This window comes from Acromyrmex echinatior, chromosome 5, assembly GCF_024713525.1.
Source record: "Acromyrmex echinatior isolate Ae372 chromosome 5, ASM2471352v2, whole genome shotgun sequence".
Lineage (NCBI taxonomy): Eukaryota > Metazoa > Arthropoda > Insecta > Hymenoptera > Formicidae > Acromyrmex > Acromyrmex echinatior.
This window is the reverse complement of record NC_141856.1, coordinates 8,554,959-8,578,378: the sequence shown is the minus strand read 5'-3', so window position 1 is coordinate 8,578,378 and position 23,420 is coordinate 8,554,959. Positions and strand designations below refer to the sequence as shown.

Here is a 23,420-nt window from a genome sequence, read left to right as displayed (position 1 = left end):
TGCGAAAAAAATCTATTTTTGTGTAAAAACAATAGCACTTCGTTGAAAATAGTATGAGACAAAGTGGCTCTTAACATTTTACTATATTTTTTAACAGGAAATTGTTGAACCAACAATTTATCATATTCATACATTATTATATATAAATGTGTGAGAAGTAAAAATTAAATTGGAAATCGATACTGCGAACAACTTCTATATTCATAAATGCAACATAATTAAAAAAAAAATTTTTTTACCTCAAATGTTTTAAAATAATTTAATCAAAAATTTGCTGTTTATATATATTTTTTAATCTTTCGGATTTATTTTTTTTTTGTTTTACGATTTGTTTTAGAATTTGTTTCCGGAATATTTAGTTTACATCAGACACTTGTATAATATTCTTATAATATTCTTTCTGTTATTTAACCATTATTTCAATGAAATCTCCAGATACAAAATCAAATTACGAGTTATCATGACGCACGAGAACGGGAAAAGGAAGATAACGTTTTAACGTATATTTGTACATGTCAGATCCAAGAATCCGATTCGAATTGTACTTCGAAAATAGCCCGCCGACAAGTTTCCCAAAGGCATTGGCGAGAATAATAGCGTGGAAGTAATTGAACCTCTTCTCTTTCTCTCAGACAGAAACGCAACTCGTGCGAAGAAGTGTTAGGAAATTACAATAGAGAAGGAAACAAAGTTGATACAAGTCGATTTTCTGCTTCAATTGTCGATGTCACAGCAATTACTTCGCCTACAGAGAAATTTGAAAGCAACGGATATCCGCAAATTGACAGTTATGTGCAGAACTGCAACGATTTGTCATGACTTCAGTAATGTTTACGTTTTACTTTAATTGGACGAATACCTTATATATCTTTATCAAATTAAAACAATTTTTTTCACGTACCTTATTTATAACAGTAGTTTTACTGTTTTATAACATATTTTTTCAAATTTTATTAATGCTCGATCACCTCAATAATTCAATATAAAATCAAGCTTTTTTCTAGAGAAAGAAATTAAGATCTACTCTTTTCAAAATTTAAATATATACACAATAGTTGTTTAATTTTGAAGATAACTAATTTTAAATTAATTAGATGAATAGCTACATTACTTGTATATATTTGATGAAGGTCACGCTATTACTTTGACAAACAGCAAAGGAGAACTAGCACTTAGCACAATTTCTCTTAGCAAGAGAATTTCGGGAGAGGTATAATTGAAAATTCCGCAACAAATCTTCACATACAACTACTTGGAAAATGTCGACTTGAGAATAGTATTCGTCTATTTTGAGGTAAATATTGAAACTTCAAAATATGGCTACGATGAAGATTGTGAGGAATTAAATATGTAATAAAAATCAATTTGCTACATAAAAGGAAATTTTAACAAATATTTATTGATATATATTAATATACTTTTGCGATGATGGGTAGATATTAAGATTTCGATTAGATTATATAATTATTGCTTTAGATATAATTTTTTTATTATGTAATAACTTGTATACAGATTTCATTCATGATTCGAAAAACATAAAATATGCAAAATATGGATATATGGATGCATATTTATTTTATAAAATAATGTTTCTTATTTAAATAAATTAAGTTAATAAATTCTGTATAGCAAAACGTATTCGTGCAAGTACACGAGGAATGCATACTTAAATGAGGAGCGCTGAAAAGGATTAAACCATTAGTAAGAACTTGTACATTATATTATCTTTTTTACATTCAGCGCGAAGCAACTAACTGCTGCCAATGAAAAATAAAAATTACGTTCCATCAGTCGCTGGAGGGAACAGAGCGAAATTACCTAATTGCTAATTGTGTGCAGCCAGGGAGAACAGCGCGTTACTCTCGCTTAACGAATTGATATTAGTGCTGTAAGAAACTTGCGGAGGTATCGCATGGTGTAGAATAATTGGCAATAAATTACACTGAACGTAACGTTTCACCGATGATATACCGTCGCGTCGACACGAATACCAATTTGTTTGCGTTGCATTTTTAATTTTTCTTTGGCGCGAAGATCACATTCTCATCCAATTAAACGAGTACTACGAACGAGATAATAAATGTTACCTCGCGCCGCGATTCTTTTCGACAGAGAAAAATGTGTCTGCTTGAAATTTTAATGAGTTCATCGAAGTTTTATTATGATAAGGTAAAATCTTCTCTACTCGTGTATCCACATGTTAAAATAATTAACATTTCTTTTCCCTTTTTGCTTAAAATATGAAAATTAGAATAATAGTAAAATTTAATTAATTTTCGTCACGATCACAATTCTTCTCGCGCTTGTTTTAATTTTTATTGTCACTCTACTTCTCTTCAGCAGCTATTCTAGTCACATAATAGACAGTACGCTTACTCTACTATGCACTTATAATCTCCGGCAAAACCGCGAGCAGTGAACATATCTCTCTGTATTAATATGCAAATCACTTAGATGTCCTTTACAAGGGAAGTGGTTGAGACACCTACAAATGGTAAAGGCCGAGTCCTTATCTCGAGTAAGGAACGGAATATAAACGCGGAGTTCTTGCGGAACGCAGCCTCTTCTTGCGGCTTGGAATGCAGCCGAGTAGGAAGCGGAAGGAATTACATTAGCGTGTTTTCGTGCGAAATTAGATTAACCCCGAGATGTCCGACTTGATTCAACGTTTGTTACGAATCATAAATGCATACAAGTTGTATTGGTTCCACAAATGCCGGTATAATTTCAAATTTTAGCAGTTATAAAAATAGGATATAAAAATTTGTATAAATTCTTTTTATTATCTCCATGTTATCTTTAAAATCTTTATCTGTATATTGAACCTACAATTGATAATATTTTTTGTAATAATTTTTAGTAACATAAATTTTCATAAAATAAAATCTGTGAGAAAGCTCTGCTTTCTCTAAAATTTTAATATAATGGCATATTGAATAATCGCCCACATTAAATTTGAAAGCATTATAATTAATGATGACGTACTATGATGGACGTTCATTTTGCTTGAACAACAATGTTAACGACGTAACTAATGCAGTTTTATTGATAGACTGTGCGTATGAACTGTATCTCGAAAAAATGCTAAAGCTCCTACAATATAATTATTTTGTAATTGATATTACGAATGTTAAACTCTCTTGTTGTAAATATAGTAATTACAGATGTACTCAATGAGCAGACAATGAATATTTACAAAAATTAAAATTTTTAATATTAAATAAATATTAAAAATATATTTGAAAAACATTGTCTGTTGATTGGATATTTATGATCTATGCATATATATCATTTTATCGTATTATATTCAAAATTATTTGTATGCTTTAACATCTATATACAAGTATCGAATATCTCGTTAGAGAATCGCAACCGAGACTTTCTTAATTCGGCTAATAACAGTTCCAATAATTCAGAAATACGAATCAATAGTGATAAATATACATATGGCTTAGACAAAGTAATTTGAAGCAACTCCAGATATATACCCTTGACAATTTCTATCTCATGCTAATATGCGAAACGAGAAAGTCATGCGAACGTGATTCGAAAACGGATGCCACGAAAGCGTTGTGTCGATACGAAAAGCAGTTCTTTAACAGAATTCCCATGTAATACTTCTCGAAGGTAAAGACCTCTCTTTGTAGCCTGACCACCCTTTGTAGCTCGATCTTCTACTTTTGTGAACGACGGAAGAATTTACTTTTCGTAAAGTAGTAGCACGCTTGACAGACCGCCGAGTAATTCAATGAGATTTTTAACGTAATATTGTTGAAAAAATATGTTCAAAAGAAAACGAAATTGTTATTTTTTAGGATAATTAAATTTTTATAAAATAAGAAAATATTTAATTTTTAAGTTTATATTAAATGCAATGTTAACATTTATTATATGTTACAAATATTTATTGTTTTGTTAAAAAATGTATCATAAATCCTTAAAATATGTGTTTCTTATTAAGTATAAATACAGTATAAACATTTTTTTTTCAAGGAAATTAAACTGTGAAATAAAATCGATTATCTTTCAATGTTTTTATGTTTTTTTATTGATTTAAACTAGAATATAATGTTATGAACTAGAATATAAGTTATAATTAACTTAAAAAAATAATCTAAATGTTATATAAATAAACAAACATAAGTGAGGACATTATAAAACGTGTTTTTCCAAAGTAGAACTGGATTTCGAGTAAAAAGTTAATCGTAAGAACATGCGTATCATCAGTCACTTAATCTTTCAGAAACGATTTTTATTTGTCAAGCGTCAAGTGGTCACAAACGTTACGCAAAGAACTACTAGTTCATTTTTCATGTTTTTGATACACGACAGAATGGATTTGCGATAATCGGCTGTTCGTTGTGACAAATCACTGCTGTTGGGTCGATTCATAATGCGAATCTAAAGTGCATTTTTACGGTACTCGCGATCGTAGCAATCAATATACCGAATATATGAATATCCAAGACAATGTGGAGTCGGTTGTTTATTATGAGAAATGAGAGAAAATTTTTGCATAAATTATAGTCGATGGAGTTGGCACATATATGTATTTCTAAGAAAATCAACGTCAGGCATTGCCCAACTGCTGACTAAAATTACGCAAATAAAGTGTTTGCGATTAATGTCATTTTATATAATGCTCAAGTGCCAGTTTTACCCTACATTATCCACTCGCAGCAGGTCGCGCGTTATTGTCAGACAAACGTGTCCGTGACTTTGAGTGCACTTCATTATTGCCGACTGGCAAGAAGAGTCTTATGCATCACTCGTCATATAAGTTGAGAGTACAAATTAATTTTTTTACAATGAAAAATTTAATTTTTTTACGTAACTTATAGAATCTATATTGTTTTATTTTTCTTGCACAATCATAATAATTAAATAATATATAAAAGAAAAAAATATTATATAGAAGTATATATAGAAGTATTATAAAAAATAAAGATGATACGGAATTTTATCGCAAAATGATGGATTTTTCTTTCTTATAAAATCAATATTGAGAAATTAAAAAATACTTTTAAAAATAAGATACAGATGAAACAATTGAGATGTATTTGGGATATATTTAAAAGAGAATTAATGAAGAAATAAAAACAAAAAATATTATATTAAGACCATATTTGAATTTATATTTACACAATAATAAATTCAATTATTATTAAAGAAATTTTAAGGATAAATTTATATTACCTTATCAAAAATCTTGAGCAATGTGCGCAAGATTTTTTCTCGCAATATGCAAATTTATTTGTTGCAATAGTGAACATAGAGATGTCTAAGTGTTTAATCTTTAGAAAACGTTATTCAGCTAGCAACGACAGCCCATATATGAAATTTCAAAGTTACGTAATATTAATATAATTTCCAAGAATCTTAGGGAAGGAAGCTCATTTCCGTCCCTTGCAGGTGTTTAGTTTCGCTGTCATCTTGATGAAAAGATATAAGTTGCATTTATGTAATATATGATGAAGTATGTGAATTATATAATGTTTTCATAAATTACAAGTTGCACATGTCTTTTAAAGTAGATACATTAACGTCACTATTCGACATCAAAACAATAAGAAAGTTTGGTATGAATAGCTTTATCGATCCTGGTGTTAGGAACTTAGAAGTAATTTATGCTAGTAGAACTACCTTGTTTCGGCATGCATAATTTCGAATATTTTTATATAAACAATTTGTTATTCGCATATTATGTTTAATTTGAAATTATAATGAAATTAAAAAAATAAATTAACTAAATACCTCAAAAAGTAAAACTTGAGAAATTCTTATTACAAATATACAAAAATTTCATATTTCACGTTAATTATAGAATGTTTATTTTTGTTTTTTAATAAAGTATCTGAAATTATTTCTAAAAAATAAAGCGCAAGATGTTTAATCTTTAAGTGAATTGTCTATTTAGGCCGTATTTCGATATATACTAGTATTGAAACTCTATAATTTACGTGTTACGTATATACTATAGATTTTTAGTATTGGTAGTGTATATCAGAACGTGGCCTTAATTACATTATAAATATAACAAAACTAAATCTTCAACTTCTTAAGTAATAAACAACGTAATATACCGCATAAAATTAATTTATGAAAACTTGTAGCATATAATAAACTATCGTAGAACGCTCGTCATACTGAACGTATTACAAAGTCTTGCGAAAATGTCGACTCCGAAGAATAACATTAAAGTTCCTACTGCTTATCCAACGCATTACCGAAACGCGACTAAAACTGAAAAGTTGAAGACATTACGGGCGTGAACTTCTCATTTTTAATGCGACGCTACGTTTCTCAACAGCAATAGTAACAGCAGGCTGCGCACTTCCTCGAAATTGTGAGCACCTTTTACGCGTCGTGTGCCATTGCAGAGAGAGTGGCAATAAATGTCAGTGCGGCACATTTTATTATGGTGCCTCCACTATGGTACTTTTCTGGGCATCGTTGCTTGCAGGCTGACCTGCGAATATGTATTCGATTTTATCACCGTTGATTCCGGCATATACTTCCATTGGGACCTCACGTCCTGTCTTATCGCGAAACATATTTGCCTTATATCTGTTTTACTGCTCGTGCGGCTCTTCATCTTCACGCTCACTTTCCCTTGACAAATATTTCTACTTGAAACAAAAAGAAGTGCGCGCGCGCACCACACACACAACTTTAGTAAGTTTAATATTTTTATGCTGCTGCTAAAGTATAACAATTGTAGATATATGTATATCTTAAAGCTCCTGAGTAGTCACCACAGCTATATTGAATCATGACATCAAAAGCAAGAAATAATACGTTAATTTTTATTACGTGCCATTTATAAATAAAGACAATTTGAATAAAACAAAATGATGAGATTGCTTCAAATTATTTGTAAAAATGGACGAAAACTGTGCATATTCTCCCTGACAGTCGGTAAATAATCGTAAAAAGTAATAAAAGGCACGTGTAAATGAAAATAAGCTATGCATAAAAACACTTCATGTGTCTTTTATCATATATGGTTGTGATGACACTACTCAGGAGCCTTAATATAATATATATAATATATATCCGGTTATGTTATATTCTGCAAAAGATAGACAGGGTCCTGAATGACGTAATGATTATCTTTTTTATAATATACAGACGATCCCTTTTTCACAAATCATGTAAAAATATTACAAACGCACACATATATTGTTGTATGCATCCTTCGAAATCGGAAACATGATACAAAGGACATGACGTGACAGCGTACAATACCGAATTTTATTCAGTGTGGGTATTGGAATTCGATATTTTCGTCGCATACATGTCAGCACATCGACAAAAATGTGCCGTAATCGACACCGTAAACAATGCAAAACTGAATATATCGTTATAAAAACTTATATCTATCATTCAGCGTTTTCATATTTTGTTTCTCTTTTTTGCATGTTTTTCCTGAAAGCGCGTTTTTTAAAAAAAACATCATTGTAAATCAATAGATCATTATTAAACGTTGAACACACCAAATGATAATTAGGGTAACTGTCCCTGTTAGTGTGCTTTTGTATTTCGATCAGTCATAAAGAAAACTAGCACAAATAAATAAAAAAAATATTTTTTTTGTTAAATTAAATTATTAATGCATACGATACCGAAGATAATATTTTATTTTTTGAATATTAAAATATTTTAAATATTTTTCGAAGGATATGAGGAATTTATGTGAATCTAATAATACGTACCGCAAGATTTTATTTTGTCCCTATTAATGTGCCCTGTATTGCAGCTGAGAACATTATGTTATGAGTATTTTGAAATAAATATAATTGAAATAATAATTTATGTAATATTAATATGAACAATTAGCTGAAATTTATTATCTGTTTTAGTAACTATATGTTAAAATGAGTCAGATTAATAGGGCTATCGTCGCTTAGAAAACTCATTAATACGGACAAAAACATATTTTCTATTTTTGTTAAAAGCATTATAAAGTATTAACATTTTTTAGATTAAAGAAATAATATAAGAAAAAGAAGTAGTTGAAAAACCGATATTGATTGCAAGCAAATAAAATTATAGCTACAATATTTAATAATTAATTCAGTAATAAGCAAATTGGCTAAAAGGCACATTAATAGGAACAGTTACTCTATTAATTTTTGAAATTAAAGTTGCGAAAAAAACAAAATTTGTTACGAGCCCAATTTAAATGTACGTGGTATTTTTTCCTAAATTCCATTGAAATTTCTTCGTTCACAAGATTGTCAAATTCTATTATTTATGTTGATAAAATTATATGCATGTTATTTAAACGTCTCAAATTTTTAGACAGATTTAATCTCTAATATTTTGCCATAACAGGAAAAACATTTGTTTCTCTATTGGACACAAATAGATGCTAAATGGAGCGCAGCGTCTGTAAAGCGATGTCAGCAAACTTTTAATCGGCAATTTGAAGTAACGCTTCGATGGAATCGGTCACATTCATTTGATCATAAATAAAGTACATTGGTACAATTTTGAAACAATTATTACTAGATACCAATTTAAGCAATTTTATACTATTGGAGAATCAATATCTCTCGTTAATGTACTTGTGTTAAATGTTCGATTTATGTTGAAATTAGAGCTTATGGATTTTTTATGCTAAACATAAAGTTTGTGTTTTTGAAACACCCAGGATGAAAAGCAATCTATATTTAATATTCCCTTCAAACAGTATATAGAATTTCTACGACATCAATCAGTTTGATTATAATCCAAGGAGAGTTGCAATACGCACGGTCTATATAAGAGAAGTCTATATAAACAGAAACTCTACGATTGATAATTTTATAATAAAGGAAAATAGATTTATACTCAACTTTTGAAATCGCTATTCTGTTATATAATTTAATTAATATACTTAACTCCATTTTATCATGAACACAGTCGCCATAAATATAATAAAATTGTATTTATTGTACGTCAAGTTGCTAATGATAATCGATATATTTCATCAAACTTTCCAATACGTGGAGTTTTCGTGACTTTCTAATAATGTTATTTTACTTTTCTTACTTTTAGTTTTCCTTGATCAATTGTTATTGTTATAGTAGCATATCATTTTCCTTATCTCTTTTTATTTTCAAATTTTAAAAGTAAAATTGATAAATTTGAAAAAATTGCTTTAAGGAAATTTTAAAAAATTATTTTAAGGAAAAAAATTTGTCAAAGGATTATTACTTTAAATATTTAATAATTTTTCTGTTTAAGAAGCCACCGAAATCCATTTACCTAATCCATTTACATGTGATTGTCTTCCGTTTTTTTACTATCCTTTATACCTTATTCATTTTAATGATATTACGCCTTTGGTGTATCAGTATTAATCATGTCTTAGACTTTTATACACAAAAGAATTTAATGTTACTCTTAGAGTGAATCTTGTTAGTTGTATATGTCAGATGCATGAAAGGGCTTCATTTTGAGGAGCGATTTTCTCAAAAGGCGGCCAACAATGGTTGTCAGTTCTTGCTTCAACGACATCTGACCCGAATGGCACAGTTGTGGTGAATTTAATTGCACTTGCTTATACTGGGATAAAGAATTAACCAAGATCGCCTAAAAGAATGGAAAAATTCTTGAAGTAAAAAGTCAGAACACTTAAATGAAAAACTTTCAAAAAATGTGTCATTAAGGTGATAACTTTTCTAAAAACGCAACTGCAATTTGAATATATGCATTATTTTATTTTTTATATAACAGTTTACTGCTTAAAAAAATTTTGCCTTATTATGTAAATAATATAATAGAAATTTTTTAGCAGAGAAACAACGAAATGTTGCTTTATCGTTGAAGTACTAAGCGGTCATTATTGATCATTTCAGTTTTTTAGATTAATATTATGTTTTTTTATGTAAAAATAGGATTTTGAAATTTTTTGACTTTTTAATAATTATATTCTTTACATTGATGAAATATTTGGTTCTTCATCACTTTATATTTTCATAATAATTTATTCGCTTGTTCCTTTCAATAAATAAGAAAGAGTACTTCTAATAAAATATCCAATATCTTTGTTTATTATTTTATGTCTATTATTTTATGTATATCGTGTTTGAGAAAAACAATATAATAGATTATGTAGGTTTTTAATTTTTTTATTAATTTTTATTTTCATCTTTATTTATTACAATTATTAATTTTATTTTGTAAAAATTTTTATCTGCAAATATATATAATATATATATATATATATATAATATTAATTTTATAAATTAATATCTTAGTTCAGTTTTATTTAGTTTTCTTTATTAATATTTTTATAAATAAATTAAATTTTTTTATTTATCTTTTTGCAATTATTAGTAGAAATTATATTCTATATTAAACGGTTTGCAATAAATTATATGTACGCAAGTTGTATAAGGTCAAAAAAATTCTTTAAAAAAATTCTAGAATCTTTTATTTTTTATTGTATAACTCTTTTATTTTATTGTATTTCCTTTCCAAGTTGTACACGCAAATATAAAATACATCGATCTCATATCTGATACAGATATTGCCGTTTACGAGCTCCCGTTTTGTGTTCCAGAGTAGATATTCAATCGGCACATAGGAATGGGAGCTTTTATCAGTGCTGCAGCGGATTTTGCATCGATCTGCTGCAGAAATTTTCCGAAGAAATTGGTTTTACTTTCGAGCTCATAAGAGTGGAGGATGGCAAGTGGGGTACTTTGGAGGTGAGCCTGAACAAAATTCATGAAAGGTGCTGCTTACTTACGTCGTACGAAAGATAAATGTGTCTTGTAATGCAACGAGAAAATTCCCGCGGAGCATTTACCGCAGCCGCAACGGTGTGCTTATTTCTTCCTTTTGGACGTTTAAAATTTTCTGTCCTTTCATGTCTGCAGCAGACACCTACATCGCGAACAAAATGTAATGCGGCTTTAAGGGCATGACTGATCGCTTTTAGTCTTACACCTCTGATAAATTTCTCGAATATAAAAGGAGAGAAAAAAAAATTGTACTCTATTGTTGTAACTCTCGATGTAGGACTGTGTAATTTGAAAATCGAATCATCTGACGATAGTAATTTTCTGCATGTGTGTTGACCCTATTGATGATTATTACGAAATGAACGCATGAATGAGCTTTCGACGCGTTTAATTTCCGCTGCACAAAAGTTACTTCCGACGATGCAACATATACTATATATTTACGCTTCAGCGATTGCTTAAATGGTCCAAAACAAATAATTTTTCGTTTATCGAGCGTTTTAATTACGTTATCGAATCATCATCATTTTATGTTTTTCTCTCACGAGATGTATATTAAATTACAATTATTGCGCTAAAATAATAAGAAATATTCGTTTCAATCTTGCATAGCATGCGAAATTATTTTCAGTGTTTTATTACTCCGTCATATATTTTCACATTTATAAATCAACGAACATTAAATAAAATGAACTCTGTTATTCGATAAAAACAATTTCGCGAAGAATAATTGACTTTTTGTCATATCTAATAAATATCACGATTTATTAACTATTGTATACAGAATGGGAAGTGGAATGGGCTTATAGCTGATCTCGTCAACCGAAAGACCGATATGGTGATGACTTCGTTGATGATCAATTCAGAAAGAGAAGCGGTAGTCGATTTCACTGTACCTTACATGGAAACTGGTATTGCCATTGTTGTAGCAAAAAGAACAGGCATAATATCTCCCACTGCGTTTTTAGGTGAGAATTGCATTATAAAAACCACTTTGCGAACGATATTTATAAACATGTTTACAAATTGATAATATATATATGTCTAAAAAATATATGTTACTTTATCATAAATAAACATTGTTACATAAATTAAGTAAAATATTTACGGAAGCATGCTACTGTGTATTTCGAAATATTAATATTACTGTATAAATTAAGGGAATATTTACAAAAGCAGTAATTTCGCACGAATCATCACCACACGAAAATATATGATGAATGTCGGTATAATCCAAAATAGAATTTGCTTTAGCATCTAATAATGCATTTTTAGAACCGTTCGATACGGCTTCATGGATGCTAGTAGGCATTGTTGCCATACATGCCGCAACGATAATGATACTGCTCTTCGAGTGGGCATCACCCTCTGGGTTCGACATGAAGGTAAACCCTTCAGGCGCTGCGCAAAAACTGGTATTTTTTTATTTCGCTTTTTATTAACTACGTGTATATATTTTCTCTTCGTTTGCACCTTTATCTTTCAACGCACAAATATTGTGATGTCATAACTAGAATAATTAATTAATTCTAACGCATGCTTCAGTGTTTGTAGTCGAAAATAGAAAGAATACATTCCTAAATCAATATTATATAATGACTTCTAATTTGCGGCTATTTTATATATATATATATATATATATATATATATATATATATACATATGTATATATTCATATAATTTTGTATAATTAATAAAATTTTTTTACAGAAATTTACTACTTCGTGTATATTTTTTATGTGTATTTTTTATCATTACCTGATGTTCTTATATAATTACGTAATTCATTACTTTTTTCAGCATTACGTATGATTATTTTGCATGTATCTTGCACAATTTTATAAAAGCCACTGCGTATCGATGTTCTCATAATCATAATCATTAAATTAAATTTTCAATTGGAAAAGATGTAATAACGATGTACTATATTTCTTATAACATGCACATGAGCAATTTCAAGTTTTTTTGCTCATGTTACTGCTGTTATTGCACAATGTTTTTTTATGTCAGTGATACAGATCTTTCCCTTTCTGCAGAATAATCCATCGACGAACCATCGATTTTCTTTCTGTCGTACGTACTGGCTGGTCTGGGCCGTGTTATTTCAGGCTGCCGTCCATATCGACTCTCCCAGAGGATTTACAGCTAGGTCAGTGAAAAGGATCCTTTTCCCCAAGAATGTCGTTTTCCCAACGAATTTTAATTACCGACCCGAGATAGAACTCGAGCGACAAATTAGTCTTCCGGTACACTTAGTACTTCGCTTAACCATTCGACATCGGTCGCTGTGTATAAATGTTCCTAGACAAACATTTACTTGCCGACTACCGTTTTAAAATATAAATTACTCCACTTTTATTATAAATTGTCAAGCATATATTGACTCAAATCTAAAAAGATTTATTTGATGTAAATTATATATTTTGTTAATACAGCACCAATTTTATAAATCATATTAATTTAAGTTAATTTATTGAATTTTTTTGAATAATAAAACAATATAATTTTGAAACAACTTTGATCAAATATACAAAAATTAATAAATATAAATGGAAAAGGAAAGCTAAAAGTTTAATAAAATTAAACGTTTTTTAGAAGAAAATTGTCGATTTTTTTGGATATTTATTTTACTGATTGAAACTAATAATACATATATTGTATAATATAATAATGTAATTAGAGAATTCTATATAATGATAAAAAATATTAATATTAAAATATCAATTAATAAATGTTTTATTACATTTCTGTGTAATATAATTTTATTAATTTTTATAAAAATTGCAAAATATTTGAATTAAACAAATTATCAATAAACGAGCAAATTAAGATCTTAAATATTATATGTTAAATGTACAATTATCGTATATTTGAATTCAGTGACGAGGGTCTAAGATTTCAACGAGAGTGATAGCCAATTATCACTGGCAGACAGTTATATGTCAAATAGTTCATACCATGACTATTATTTTACACCATTGATTTCATTTTAATGGACTTAATGTGATTCTCGCCGTTAAATGAGGATTTAGTTATTTTAACATCTTAACGTTACTTTTTGCGAATGTGCCAATATCTTGACATTGTATTCCATCGACTTTTATGTCTACGATTAGAATAGTAGGATAATTTTTTTTGTTTAATTTGTAAATGAAGACTCTGCGAAACGTTTTAATAATTTTTTGTATACAATTTTATTTTATACGCTGAATTCAAATATACGTTAATTATTTATTTAACTTAATTTGCTCGTTTATGGATCCTAATTTGTTTTACTGTATCAAACAATCAAACAGTTATACATATAATTGTTATTTGGATTAAAAATTTACAACATGTTTAAGTCAAAAAACATAATTTATAAAAAATATCAACGTACTATCTATTCAGATTTATGACGAATGTCTGGGCATTATTTGCCGTGGTCTTCCTCGCCATTTACACTGCCAATTTGGCTGCCTTCATGATCACGCGGGAAGAGTTTCATGAATTCAGCGGTGTGGATGATCACAGGCTCGCTAAGCCCTTTTCTCACAAACCCATGTTCAAATTCGGCACGATACCATGGAGTCACACAGACAGTACGCTTGCAAAATATTTCAAGGAGATGCACTCCTACATGAGGGCTTTCAATAAAAGCAGCGTTGCAGATGGTATCGAAGCTGTCATTACTGGGTAAATATATTTTTGTAATATTTTTCTAAATTTATTTATCGGGAAAATCAAAGCAAAAAATAAAACATTAAAAATAAAATTATTTTAAAATAATATAGAAGTGTAGTAAATTTATATTGTGATAAAAAAATTTCTCTTTTATGTAAACAATTTGTGTATAGATATCTATTAAAAAAAATAAATTTTTAGATTTGTATATTCTTATTTGGCAGGTTTTATATAAAAATTGCAAAAGAATTTATAACTGAAATAAAATATTTTATTTGATCCATTCATATATGTTTATATTATATACAGATTCTAATAAATATAATTGGTAATAATAAAAAATCATAAAAAAATATATTAGTTTGAAACTGATTAAAGAAATAGAAATTTAATTATTTCTGTGTCTAAAGTGAGATATTCTATTGAATTCTGTATTATATAAATATTTATATATATAAATTAGAAAAAGGTTCCTCTTGACATATATAAATTTAAAATGTCCTTATGAGGATATAATGAGATACAGAGATTCCTATTATAACTTCTGCAGAGATATGGATGCGTTCATTTATGACGGCACAGTTTTGGATTATTTGGTCGCTCAGGATGAGGATTGTCGATTGCTAACGGTCGGATCATGGTATGCTATGACGGGATATGGTCTGGCGTTCTCCAGGAACTCAAAGTACTTACAAATGTTCAACAAGCAGCTGTTGGACTATAGAGATAACGGTACTTTTGCATGTGCTCCAAATCTTTTTAAGCATCCCGAAGAATACTTTCACATCTAAAAGATCCTTCTGTGTGTGTAAAATATATGGATCCGTAAATTTCACTTGACGGATTACTTCGTGATTATTCTTTGTATTTATGTCATTCCGTTAATTCTAGGAGATCTGGAGCGGTTGAGAAGATACTGGATGACTGGGACGTGCAAACCTGGGAAGGAAGTACAAAAGAGTAGCGATCCGCTAGCATTGGAGCAATTCTTGAGCGCATTTCTGTTACTGATGATGGGTATTCTTTTGGCGGCAGTCTTTTTACTTTTGGAACACCTGTATTTCAAATACATCAGACAACATCTGGCAAAAAGCGACGACGGTGGCACATGTGCTATTTTCAGCCTGGTAAGCATTTTGGATTTTAATATTGCGAAAATCTCTTAATTTCCTGTGCTACTTCTGGAAGTAGGTCATTCTTAACTTTAAAACCACCTACAGAAGGCGACAGATGTTTAAATATTAATAACATTTCTTAAATCGTGCTACTAATAATCTAAATCAACTTTTTATGAATTCACAATAGATATTATATACTTTTGAATAAAATAATTTAATTGATAACAATCTATTAGCATTAAGAACAAAATATAATATAAAATGTTTAAAATGTATTGACAATAATAATAAATTGGTAATAGAATTAAATGGCACATATAACAGTACTTTAAGAATGTATTAGACATACAATCCTTGCAAGAAAATTAAATTTAAATATATGTTTAATATTTGTTCTTCAAATAAACTATTAGGTGTTGGAATTAATTCGTAGCGTTTTACAAGTGATGGGAAGTACTTTCATTAATGTATTTTTTAATGCTCATGTGAAATAAATAACATTCTTTCATTAAAAAACGCTACGAATTAATTCCAACACCTAATATATACATATAAAAGTTGTGTGACTAAGATTATATTTTTGTTTAATAACACATTTTGCAGTTTATTTATTTTATTTGTTATTAAACAATATAGGCAAAAAAAGGGCAGAAAGAGCCAATATTTTTAGTAGCAAAAGAACTTTAATTTAGATCATAAAATTCAGTAATAATAACAAAGGACAAAAACATTTTAACTCCGCTCGAGTCATTCTCGATTGTGGTAAACTTATTCAAACATCGCTATAAAACAAATATATATAATATTACAAAACTCGTTATAATTCTAAAATACGTATTCTTCATTTTGTGTAGTGCGAGTCAATCATCGTTATATCGAAAATCAAAATAATAAGAAAGTAATACTTTAGAAAGTGACCGTGAAGTCAGATGTTCACTCTTGCAAATTTGCTTCAATTAATAACTAATGTATTCTATTGTATTACGATATGGATTATCACCTTCCTATGTTTTTTCTCTCTTTTTTTATTAATGGCCTCTCAACATTTATTACTATAACTGACAAAGTACATCATTTTATTATATATATTATTAATTTGTATGTGTCAAGTACTAATTGTTCTTTTGTTCACCAAATTTGTTGTATTATTTTTAAACATGATTTAAAATATTCTGTATTTTTTTCATTTTATTATTATTTTGAAAATATGTATAAAACACCCTTAACGTCAAAAAAATACTTTTAATTTCCTTTGCAAATATCGACAAATTCTTGTATATATAATACATTTTTGTTTCGTTCGATAATATCTATTTTTATAGATATTTCGCTTAACATTGAAAACTTGAAGAAGGATAATAGTATGTAAAATGTTTTATTTAAAGAGCGTGGGAAAATCCTTGACTTTCCGTGGTGCAGTGTACGAAGCGCAAGATATCTTAAGGCATCATAGATGCAAGGATCCGATCTGCGACACCCACTTATGGAAGGTCAAGCATGAACTTGACATGGCTAAGATCAGGATACGACAGCTTGAGAAGGATCTTGAGGCCCATGGAATAAAGCCAACTCAGACCAAGTACGCTCCGTCCTTCTCCTAATACCATTTAATTCCGTATCAAACTACGAAAGTACTCGACTACACTGGGTATTTGCAATGCGATCGAGCGAAGAGCCGGATTGATCAAGTTGAATCGCACGGCTTGCGAAGACGGAGGCTTGCTCTTCTGATCAGCCATGCTATTCGATTATCTTCGAACTCGATCGCTTAATATCGGATGAGGAATCGTACTCATAAGCAATTCGATCATAAGTTTTCCGTTTGATTAATTTTATTTTTTTCTATTAAAATAGCGAGAGCTCGCAAATTTTTTAGAATAAATCGCCTTGATATCAGAAGTCTATATGACAAATGAGGTATTTTTGTTATATAGTTAATCTTTTAATGCCGGGTTTTCCTAAATCGAAATATCACGCTTGTGTACGACGAGAAAATAAAAATTTAATGTTACGAGTTATTGATATCGAAAATTTTTTAATTTTAGTAAACGATTTTTTTGAAAATATGGTAATTTTTTTAGCGCGTGTTGCACGGGACGAAAATAAAAGTAAATCAATATTGCATAATATATATCTAGCTGCAATAACATTCTATTCAATTTCAACACAATGTTCAACAAAAATTTAATTAGTTTATTTTAAACGCGCTTGTTTTTTTCAGTGTATATTTGAAAATATTGTAAATTTAACTATTACACCTCAAATAAAAATACAACGCTCGTAAAAAAATTTAAAGGGGTTAAAAAAATAAAAAACACTTGTTACTAAAAAACTATTTTGATATACAATTATATCAAAATGTTTGACTTAGCAACAATCAATACGTCGTGAAATTGAATTTAACATTGACATTGAAAGATTAATTGACATTATTTATAATCAAGTAAAAAATGTTTTCGTGGCAGAAAACAAAATGTTTAATCCACTGATCAACATTACGCATTCTTCATTTTTTTTTTCTCTAGATTACGCTTTCACGAAAAATACTTTTCGCAGAGTGCTGTCGCTTATTTTCCATTTCCAAAACTGGACTCTTTGTTCTAGAAAGCTTTCTTTTGAGTCTCTTCATTCTCTTCAATCTCTTCTTTTCACGCTCTCTTTGCTCTCCCGGAAATTACTTCGTAAAGCGGAAGTGGACCCGTGATAAAAGTCTACGCATGCAGTTGCACATTTATTCTTATACCTGTCTTTGTTCTAATATCTTGAACAAACTTATGCTCGGTTCTGTATGCAAATTTTCATGTTACAATTTAATTTATTACGGAAATTATTGTTGTACGAGTAGCACAGCTCAAATAATTTCCAGACCGAGCTTAAGTAGTAACCTACTTTCTAACGTCACTTGGAATCTTGTTCGCACAGCATGCATCTATCTATAATAAAGCGAAACGTGCGTTTTCGATGGGACGTTCAATGTGTCGACGTCTTTTAATATCGCAGAAATCCCATCGCATTTTCTTCTTTTCTTCATCTCCTCTCTTTATTACTGACAAGCACTTTCTCCGAAATATTACAACTTCATATTAAAAATCGTACATTAAAATGTATTAAATGTAATATTAAATGGCATTTATTATTAATCTTAATATTTTTAAAATATTAAGATTAATAATAAATGCCAAATATTCTTTTTTTTTTTTGGTATTTCAAAATAATCTTAATTTGAATATATGTCTTCAAAAATAAATTTTTGAAAAACGATATTATTGGTGAAATTTTTTGATAAATTGCATTTATATATTATATAAGGATTCTATATTTATTTCAAACACTACAAGATTAAATTTCCATTTTTTGTAACTTAGGAAAAATGTAATATGGAAAGGAAAGTTCCATTGAAAATGCTCGCTTTGATACCTCTATTTAGTTTCGGTAACATATATATATATATATATATATATATATATATATATATATATATAATATATATATATATCATGTACATATTTTTATGCTTACTTACGTAATTTAATATCGAATATGAGCACTCGCACCTGATTTCTTCTCTATTATCCGTTTGCGGCCTCATATGCTCACTGTGTAGATAATTTTATTCTTGTTTCGTGAGAAGCGAATCCATTCATATCCTCGTGTTTGAAAAATAAAAGAAAAGAAACCTCCACGAGAGTGGAGTGTTATATGGGGTGTCCTGGGGTGTCGTTTCGAGTGAACGGAAAATGGTTTATTTGGATCATGTTAAGCGATAATTGGTGGTTCGATGGTGTGAAGGAAGCCTGGAACATATCCACGTCGGCTTTTTTAAAGGAGGAAATCCAGAAGTCTGGGCTGGTGGCGAGGGTGCTTCCAAAGTTCGGACCGCCATACACAACCGGAGCCATTGGCGGTGGAAGCTCCACATCCGCTACCGCCATACTTCGATTCGTAAGTCCCCAATGCCAAACTACACGTAAGAACGTTCAGTGATGCAGGAACTAGGTATCTAATCATTAAAATATTCTTTCGTTAATATATTCTTCAATAAAATTCTCTCTGCTGAAATAATTTAATTTTTCATAACGAATTACTTGGTAAAGAAAGTCCTACTAGCGATGCTACTCTGATTCATCTTATATCTTTATCATTTGTTATAATTAACAACATTAAACACAACAACATTTAACACAATCCAAAACATTTCAATGCTATTCAAATAGCTATCATCAGTTGCTTATGAATTACTACTATTTTAAAAATTGATCAGAATTATTCTACAGCGTGTAACCGTAATCGAGACACTAATGCGTAGCATTATAGAAGAGCTGTTGCAAATCCCTTTTATAAAAGCCCTTTTCACTTTGAGCGTTAAAAAATTAAAACTATTTCATAATTACATTCTGATCCCACGACACAATTGGCACTTACACTTTGAATTCAACAGCAGTTCCTACGTCACTGTAATCGATCTCACATGGTGTAGCAAAAGATCGTTCCACCGATCAAAAAAATTTTGCCACGACTCGCGCGATCCCGCGAGGCTCTGTTGTTTCGTAAGCTCGCGCGACCTCCATTCCCCTTAACTTCACTTTTCTGTAATGAAGAAAAAAAATGTGCGGCGAAAGAAGAGAGAAAGAGACGCCGAGCATCACGCGGATCGACGACGGCGGGCGTCTCGTTTAGAGAGATCAATAAGTAGAATAAGAGGGATGTAGAGATTAGGGGTAGAGCCGCTTTTCGCTTCTCTCAGTTTTCTGTAGATTGGTAGATCGTTTGCATAAGTTACGCATACATAAATATTTCTCGCTCATACACTTTCGTGTCGTTCTTATTATCACGGATATCTTTTTTTTTTTTTACTTTAATGTGCTCGAGAGCATGGCATGCGAATTCCAAAAGGAAATAGCTAGATAATTTAGGCGTATCGGTGCCAACAGTGTGTACATTATAGGTAATTACCCATGGTAGTTTGCGGTGGTTAATCGATTAATTACCTATAATGTCCGACGGCGACAGCGAGACAACGCGAAGCGAAAATTAATTCGGGGTGTGGGAATATTGAGAAAGTGCCGTGACCGGGGGCGAAGATGAGAAAGACGGACAGCATGATAAAGTTTACGTGTAGGAGGCAACTTCCATGGTATTACGATGGCGATAACATAATCCTCGATCATTTATATTCAGGTATATCGATGCCGTCGAGGTTGCCCGTCCGAGGGACATGAGTAGAAACCATGTGGTCAGTACGGAATACGCCGAGACGTTCCTACCCACGGAGATTTACAGGTAAAGGCGAGGAATTATGCGGCGTTGGATCGGAGAGACTAATTGTTAAAATGCGACATTATTTACCTTAAATAAAATATATTGTATGAGAAATTTTACAAAATAAATTTCTTTAATTGTGTCTTTTAATTATTATTATTATGTAATTATCACTTGAATACAGATACTTTATTATTAATTTAATTTTATTAAATGATGTAAACTACATTATATATGTATAAAATCTAGCAAACTTCAAAATTCGTATTTATGTATTTACATAAATTGTAATTGTTGGAAGTATTTGATTCTTATTTATTTTGAAATAACATATATTTGTATGTAAATAACATTATCCTGTAAATTATAACATAATTCTATTATATTAATGTAACAGAATGTGTTCATTAACATTTCATATTAATATCTTAATTAATATATTATAATATTGTGACATGTTATAATATTATAATAATGTGTATATTACTGTAACAAGCACAATAAGCACAATGATTTTCATTCGTTATAGTTATTTTATGTCAAAATTTTTATCTTTTTGAAGTTGCATTTGTTAATTTCTGCAACTATTTACTTAGGTATATCATTCGAAAATATTTCGTATTTTGTAAAAATAAGTGATTGTTTGTCATAGGATTCCGGATGATGATGTGACTAGGACGGAAATCGCCGAAATGGAGACAGTTCTGTGATCTTAAGAGGATCGGCTTCAGTCGCCCAATCACGCAACGCTGGAAGCGTATGGGACGAACAGAGAGGCCTCTGAAGACTCCAGAAACAATGCGATTTAAATAAAAAATCGCATCCTGTTGCTCCTGCTTCGAACAACGAGCTCCACCCACATCAACCTTTCGTTCGGACGAAGACGCTGATCCGCTGATATCGATCCTCGGAAATGTCGTCGCGTGCGCGGTGAAACAACGAGAGGAGGAACGTCGTCAGTGCCTATCAATGATTGAGAGTCAACCAGACCAAGAAGACACCAATCGAAGATATTTTGTGACTCAAAGAAGTGCATTTGTTACCAACACTCGCGTTATACTTTTAAAAGATGCATCTTTTGTGTCCTTTGAAACATTGGAAGGAATGCATTTGCATGACAATTTGCAACTTTGCGTTCACATAACAATAGTGATTGTTGTGAGAAAATGTTTCAAAAAATTACTGAATCTTTATAACGCTCGGACGAATGCTCAATAATCGAGCAGGATTTCAGTCTCTCTACGAGAGATTTATTTTTAACAACACGATCGACAGGCCACGTCGTCGACATTGAAGCTAACTGCTTCATGTTCACGTAGGTGCAAAGATTTATTTCAAAATTTCAACCGGTGCCTAAAATCGTTTGGACATGACTCATAATGTATTAGATGATCTATTAAACATTCTGAAAAATGATTAGTAATTTTATAAAAATAAAGTAAAACATTTAATTTTTTAAAAATACTTTGCAATGCGACTATTTTATTTACGCAATTAGTTCCATTGACTGCTTTGTCATTTTTTAAATTAAATTCTCATATATTTTTATAATTACAAATCAATCAATAATAAAAACTTCTATATAAATATTTATTAATGGAATTTTTGTGTATATATTATATATATATATATATATATATATATATATATACATATATATACATGTAAAATCGGAATTAATTAAAATATTACAATATCCATGATATTTTTGTTAATCTTAATTTTTTATTAATTTTGCTTTTATTAATTTTTCTTTGATACATATCTTAATATTTTGTTTTACCATAATTTTTTAAAAAGAATAATTCTAATTTTTTTTTACTCGAGTCTAATATCGATTTTCAATTTTAATATTGATTTGCAATTTAATATTTTAATATTACGTTCAAATTGTAGTTATAATTTTAATTTGTAATATATTATTTATAGAACAGTTCTATTGTATAATATAGTGTATATGTATATCATTTATTTTTTAAGCATATATAAATAGTAAATATATTTCATTCTTATTTTAAATCTTTTTATTCATTATCTGTTATTTATTTTGATATTTATGTATAATTGATATATAATTATTTAATGAAATTGTCAGTGTAAGAGAAACAATTCGAAAAATTTCAATGATTATTAATAGCTGGAACCAAGATTAAGAAAAAAGGCACACATTTATTTAGGCATTAACAATGTAATAGATAAGTTATGAAATTCCTAAATCTTTTAAAAAAGACATATTCAACTTTGTACGAACTTATGCCAGTTTTCAAATAAATGTCATACAGTGATACGTCGATACGAATTGTGACAGAATCCAAAGAAACTGAAGAACCTAATTGATATCTTGATGGAAAATGTCAATGTGTACAATACAAAATACTTACTTGATATCTAAGCTTGTATGTCGGATAAAATTAGTGTGAATGAGTCCGTATAATTATAAAAAATATAGTATGATATATATACATACATATATATATATATATATATATATATATATATATATATATATATATTTAATATGGTCACATACACAACAATGAAATATTCTAAAGAAGAATCTATTCGACGACGTAATATGCTCAAAAACAAGAAGTAATACATATAATTATGAGATAAAAATCGAATCATAATGCGCGCGTATGGC

At 29.6% G+C, this 23,420-nt stretch overlaps 1 protein-coding gene across 5 annotated transcripts in view; it reads left to right on the top strand.

Annotated features, from left to right (window-relative positions):
* Nmdar2 (glutamate ionotropic receptor NMDA type subunit 2) overlaps nt 1–22,300 on the top strand; it is a 183,172-nt gene extending 160,872 nt beyond the window's left edge. The window contains exons 9-19 of one of the 5 annotated variants that reach the window (XM_087406182.1): nt 10,553–10,700; nt 11,521–11,704; nt 12,012–12,121; nt 12,773–12,885; nt 14,127–14,411; nt 14,950–15,131; nt 15,291–15,526; nt 16,903–17,096; nt 19,343–19,459; nt 20,696–20,797; nt 21,429–22,300. In XM_087406182.1, coding sequence (XP_087262308.1) covers nt 10,553–10,700; nt 11,521–11,704; nt 12,012–12,121; nt 12,773–12,885; nt 14,127–14,411; nt 14,950–15,131; nt 15,291–15,526; nt 16,903–17,096; nt 19,343–19,459; nt 20,696–20,797; nt 21,429–21,486 — 1,729 coding nt within the window. In that variant the 3' untranslated portion in view covers nt 21,487–22,300. Of the gene's footprint in view, nt 1–10,552; nt 10,701–11,520; nt 11,705–12,011; nt 12,152–12,772; nt 12,886–14,126; nt 14,412–14,949; nt 15,204–15,290; nt 15,527–16,902; nt 17,097–19,342; nt 19,460–20,695; nt 20,798–21,428 lie in introns of those variants that run through there. The other 4 variants (XM_087406179.1, XM_087406184.1, XM_087406183.1 and 1 more) reach the window with 4 other exon arrangements.
* Nucleotides 22,301–23,420: the final 1,120 nt, after the last annotated feature.